The 6,170-nt window shown below is 33.3% G+C and overlaps 1 protein-coding gene across 15 annotated transcripts in view; it reads right to left on the bottom strand.

Annotated features, from left to right (window-relative positions):
• Window positions 1-288: 288 nt before the first annotated feature.
• Window positions 289-6,170, bottom strand: part of SORBS2 (sorbin and SH3 domain containing 2) — a 189,742-nt gene continuing 183,860 nt past the window's right edge. For 14 of the 15 annotated variants that reach the window (XM_087724498.1, XM_087724501.1, XM_087724505.1 and 11 more), the window contains 2 exons: window positions 3,969-4,075; window positions 289-2,649 (listed from right to left, as the gene is read on the bottom strand). In XM_087724498.1, the coding sequence (XP_087580624.1) occupies window positions 2,588-2,649; window positions 3,969-4,075 (169 nt within the window). In that variant the 3' untranslated portion in view covers window positions 289-2,587. The remainder of the gene's footprint in view (window positions 2,650-3,968; window positions 4,076-6,170) is intronic. The other variant, XM_087724503.1, reaches the window with a different exon arrangement.

Genomic DNA, 6,170 nt, shown 5'->3' with positions numbered 1-6,170 from the left:
CTATTGTTAATACATTTTCATAAATAGCATATGCAGAAAAAGTTTCTGGAATTTATGTTATTCTCCAAGAATCCAAAAACCCTTGTGTAGGGCTATTGTAAGTTGCACACATATGGCCCACCCCTTACCCGGTTTGCATATGTATTCAAGTTACAAAATACTTAGAAATTCCATTGGCTCCATAAAAGGAATCTCTACTTTCCAATTTTCTCTCACTAATATTTTTGGAATAATGATTAAACTTTAATGGGCAATGCTTTATCATTTGATACCAACAAGACACACTCATGTACTTCAAGCCATTTTTATTAGAAGTTTCTTCAAGGAAAAAGAAACACAGAGATCCTTTGCAAGTAAGAATTCAGAGTCAATTACCTGAAAACAGGTATGAAAAACATCTTCTATTAAAATCAGATACAGAATAGAAACAGTGCATTTTTTAAAATACCACCGGTGATAGACAAGTCTCCCATCATAAATGGCATCAAAATCATTACTGATTTCACAGCAAAGCTGCATGCACATTTAGTTTATAGTAAAAAGCCTTGGAAGTATCAAGCTTTTGCCATGAAATTTGCAGTAATAAAGGTACGCAGCACAAAGATGTTTCTTTTGCCATCCTATTGATATTTCTCCATATTAAACATATATATACACTTTAAAAATTTGGCTGGTAAACCATAATATTATTCATAAAACTTTTGCTTCAGTTGCTAATTTAGCAGAAATGCACTATCCGAGTGTGCTTATACTTTGGAGGAGAAACTAATGAAATAAGGAGGTGATTTTATTGGTGAAAAAGGTTAACATGATTTTTTTCCCTAAAAAAATCAACAATAAAATGGCTCTGTACAAAAAAAGGAAATATATGTACAAAATGCTACAAGCCTACAAATTATAAGATCTGTCCTTTACCACAATAGAAACGCAGTAAAAGATTTTCTGTTTTGCCTTTTGTAAGGTGCCAGCAAAACCAAAGTTTGACTGCTTTACATAACATCATAGATATGTTAAGTCCTGTGTTTTTATCACCTGCTACTGCTGTCTATATTTGCACACACACACACAAATATTGCCTTCAATATTTTATACTGTTTCAAAAATGAAACTCCATCCACATGTACTAATTTTCCTTTTTGCGTCCTTGTTTTAATGCTATGTTTCTAGAAAGAAAATACAGTTCCGGTCAACTAGCCAAAAAAATAGCATCATATAATACTTTGTGTAGATTTTCCCAACTCTACTGTGACTGTGCTACAATCAAACAGAATATAAACATTGCTCTTTCATTACTGAGTTTTCATGTAATAAATGAATTAGACTTTACATACTCTATTGCACTTCCAACACATTTTTTTAATAAAGCAATTTATTCATTGTTAGTTTTCTTCATAATGATTCATGATTTTCCAGTATTTCTGAACTTTCCTAATGTCGAATAGCAGACATAATTTCCTTTCTATGAGTTCCAGCGGTTAAAAATAGGTGTAAGTACAGGATACAGGCTGTACTTACACATATGATAGTGCTCCCTCTTTTCCTCTAAAGAGATATGGATGTTGTAACTACACCAGAATCATCCATTTCATCCTGTAGAGACATGCACACACATCTTTCCACTTAATTTAAGACATTAATTACATGAACATAGAAAGTACATCCAACTCAAGTTTCCTGTATTTGCATATATCAATAGTATATGACACATTTCGCTATTGAGACATCACTGTGTTGGGAGCTTCTGAGTCTTCCTACAAAGAGATGCAAGTTTTTGTACTTTATGTATTAATACATGCAGGTGCAGGAAATCTAACTCATGCTTCTGTACTTACTAAATTCATGTCTAAAGCTCTTACTGTTTTGTAAGATGTCTAAAGAGTATTTTAACCAATGTATGATCCTCACTGGGCCAATTCTAATAAAATGTCTTATGAGATACAACTGGAAATCATGGCTTATGAATACTCCTTTTGATTATTTCTGCTTAAATTTTTACAGGCATTTTGCAGATACTGCAATATACATTTGGAAAAAAAAACCCTATTTTTAGTACTAATTGTATCTGGGTAAAAGAAGAGGCAAACTTGTGACACAGCAAACTGACAGCAACATACATTTGCTGAGCTACAAACGTGATAACTCAAAAAAAAAAGGAAACCCTTTAAAATGTAGTAAATTGCAATCTGTTCTATATATTAGGTGATAATAATTTTTTTCATACTATTGCAATTTCTCCCAAATAACTGGTAACATTTTGAAGTGCCATGCTATTTCTTCCACTAAGCTTTTTATATGCGCTTTCCAAATTGGCATTGCCAGATAAAAATTAAAGGCGTAAAAAGATGTATTTCGCATAGAACTAATTCCTCTTGTTTCACAAAAGCTCAGGGATTCCATTTTAGCTGCTGAATAATACTGCTGGCTGGCAGATGGGATGAAGATGGTGAAGATGAGCGGCATGATTTCTACCTGGATTTGCAAAGCAGGAAAACTGAAGGCTGGTGGAGGATGTTTTCTAGCACTTTTTATGCAGATGTGTGGCAGAGATGCAGCATAAATAAGAAAGGAACAAAATCAAATAATCATTTCACAGCCTCTTGACATAGTTTCCAGGGAAAGTACCAAAATATTTTGTTCTTCTGGAGGTTCCTGAAAGTAGAAGTAATAAATGAAACATGGCAGCAAGAGTAACATATTCATGCTCTAAAGACAGCCTTTACATTTCATTTTAGGATTGTTCATGAATATATTTAATGCCATCACAATAGGAAAATATGGACTATTGCATTATATAGTCATAGAATTTAAGTTAAGTTATAATACTGTAGCCATGAAAAATGTATTCATGGTAGATAATGTAATACTATTATAATAGGTTTTACTGAGTAAGTGCCACTGCTGAAAAGACAGATCAAAGTTAAACATTAATATATATCTTGTCTGTTTAGCAGTTATAACATCAAAGAAAACTTCTTAATTACGTACTTTTTTAGTTAGAAGCTTTTAGGGAAGCAGCAGTCAAATTACAATATCAAATATTATGCTTCGATAAATATTGAATCAATCATTCATTTGCAAATAAAACAACTTATGTTGTTTTATTAAGCATAGAACATTAAGAATGTTCTATTAAGCATTTTCATTCCAACATAGCAGTTTTTTTTATGCAGGCATTTTGTACATCAGATTCAATAGGAAAAAGGGAATCCCTAATCACCCATTAGTATGAGAAAGTTCTCTCAATTTATGAGTACATGTGAGAATGATACTTTCTCCATCAATTTTAATGGAGAAATTTACTATGTCAATTTTAGGACATGGTGACAAACATTTGCCAAGTTTCATAATACGGTTACCTTTATAGTACAGGAAATTGCTCACACATAAAAAGGAACATACCACAATATAGGCAGATCTCATGCAGCATGGACTATTTGCTGATCAGTTCCTCATGCTTAGAACTGTGCACAACAAACATCATTTATTGCTGGATATTCTCTAGTATTAGAGCGTAGATCCAAATGGGTATGAAAGATGGCACAATGATGTTTGACTTAGGGACCGCACCGAAAGAAAAAGATTTGCTCCGGTATAGAAACTATAATATTTGCAACAAGATCTGGAAATCTTGTTGCAAAAATTATATTGTAGAATAGCAATATAAGGGTGATTGTATTACATGTGAAAGAATCAATGGCATATGACACACGATTTTGGGGAACATCTCAAGAATGTTTTTTATGGCTGGCAAACTAGACATAATACATGCAACACTGCAATAACGCTGATTAAAAATTTGCCAGTTGTAATAAACCAGAAGGTTCCCTAATATGTTACCCTCTAAATACCCTGCTGGGTAGAAATTCTGAGACTGCAGGGGTAATTCAGATTGAGGGCATCAGGCTAGGAAAGCCAAGTGGTACTTATATATCCTACCAAAGGCACTACTAAAATTATGGAAAACATACCCACAAACCATCCATCATCACATTTTTCCATCACATCAATGACATCTCCCTCTCTCAGCTCCAATTCATCTTCGTTCCTAGGAGTATAGTTATACAGAACCTGAAACCTTAAACAGGACAAATGGATGCATTTAAAGAAAAAAATATCTTGCATTTTCACTATGCTAAAGCAGGTTGATAAACAGTTCTTTGGAGATAAAAATAAGCCAGGCTAAAACTGAAATCAGTAATAGATATAAAGTTCTCTATTGAGTAATGCATGAACGATTGACGCAGAGTATTTTTATTTCAGTTCAAATAAATGGGCTGTAAATCCAAATATGTGTAGTTACAATCATTCTTCACTATTTGACACACTAGCAAAGCATGCAACATTAAAATGTACAAAACATACGTTTTAAACCATTTAAAAAAAATTGTATGTTTGGGCAGTGCTTCAGAGTCAGTTCCCAAAAGCTGGTTTGGAGCATACAGGAGCATAATCATAGGATTTGTCTGCAATTTATTTAAGAAGTCACATCTTCCTTGGATCACATTGCAGCTGTGTGGTCCAAAGGACCTTTGGAGAACTGAAATTTGGAATACTTCACATCTCAGTATGGAAAAGTAGGAAAATAAATTTCAGTCCTATGAGCTAAAAGGGAAGATAGCTTAGGAAATCTCAAAACTGCTTCCCTAAAGGTGGAACATAATATACAGTATATAGTTGTTCCATTTAGTGCAGATCTTCATATTCCCATGTGTAATCATACAGTCTTTCAGCTTTGCACTGCCACCACCCTTCCCAGTATGGTGGCATTGCAATGCTGACTTCCATTTCATTTTCCAGCAGCTCCAGCCAATACTGCTAATGGTGAAGGATGGTGAGAGCTGCATTTCACAACATCTGAACATCTGAAGGGCTATAGCATCCCTTCCCATCCTTACAGTTTGGTTAGGAGAATTATGACATAATCCTAAGTACTTGGAAAATATACTAAAAAAACCCTCAATGGTGATGATTCAACTACATTAGTTCTGTTTGTCTTCTGAATACTCCTTTTTCTTTGCAAATGATTATTTTATTGCTTTTAAAAAATATAATAATAACAGACATATTTGCCCAATAACATCATTTTTCTTCTTCAAGACAGAGTATCTACCAGGAAGATACTGTATTCCCTGATAAAATTTAAAGTGTATTATTTGATAATGGGAAAATATGTAAACTTTATTCCTACCTGTTTAGCTCATTCATTTCATGGGTTACAGAATAGCAGAGTTGGAAGCGATCTTGGAGGTCTTCTAGTCCAACCCCTTGCTTAAGCAGGAAACTCTATACCATTTCTCTGAGCGCCAAGAACAAGCAATCTGAGATCCCCTCAGGGAGTCTTAAATTCTTGCTCTCATAAACAAGTAGCCCTGCATTATGGTACTTGTAGTCTAATATATCTTCTCTAGTTTAGAATTTCATGGCCACTAATCTATATATGTACTTTTATGTTGTTCTATTATGTTATTTTTCCTTTATATTTTTGGAAATGCTAGCTTTTCTTCAAGAATGTTAATAATTCTCTTTCACCATAAATTTGCCAGCAATCAGTGGCCATGTTACTCTTGGGAATGATATGTCATTGTATTACTATCATTCTATTAAAAAAGTCTTCTTTATTTAATGGTGGTTTGTACTCTAGAAGTAAATGTTTTTTGTTTTTTGTTAAGTAACGGTATTTGCTAGATAAAAATTAAGTTAAAAATTTATCATGTTAGGCCTTTTTGTAATTACTGGTATTTGACATGCCATACAAATAAGTGGATTAAAAAAATCAAAATATATTTAAAATAATGACAGTTGACAATTATTAAAACTTGGATTTGTAGCTTCCTTAAGAGATACACTGACAATAAAGTCTGCAATACATTATCAATTACACAGTGCCACAAAAATATGGTTTTATCAGTTCTATATTCCATGCATTATGTTCCAATTATGTATATTTAAAAATTGTATTATATTATCCAGTGCCCAATTGTATACATTATAAAGAAGCATCTGCCCATTCACTGCCATTCACTGCTAATTTACTGCCTCTGGAAAAATCTCTGAATTCACAAGGCATTTGTATATCTGCTCACTTGGAAATAACCCCTCTTTGAACACAATGGATGGTGTTTATGAGTGGAAACAAAGGATTGCATTGCTAGTTCCTAAATAAATGTTCT

The sequence above is a fragment of the Thamnophis sirtalis genome, unplaced genomic scaffold (assembly GCF_051295495.1).
Source record: "Thamnophis sirtalis isolate CommonGarterSnake01/CBP01778 unplaced genomic scaffold, rThaSir2_p1.2 scaffold_10, whole genome shotgun sequence".
Taxonomy (NCBI): Eukaryota; Metazoa; Chordata; class Lepidosauria; order Squamata; family Natricidae; genus Thamnophis; species Thamnophis sirtalis.
The sequence above is the reverse complement of the archived record's forward strand: the minus strand, read 5'-3'. Positions and strand labels throughout refer to the sequence as shown.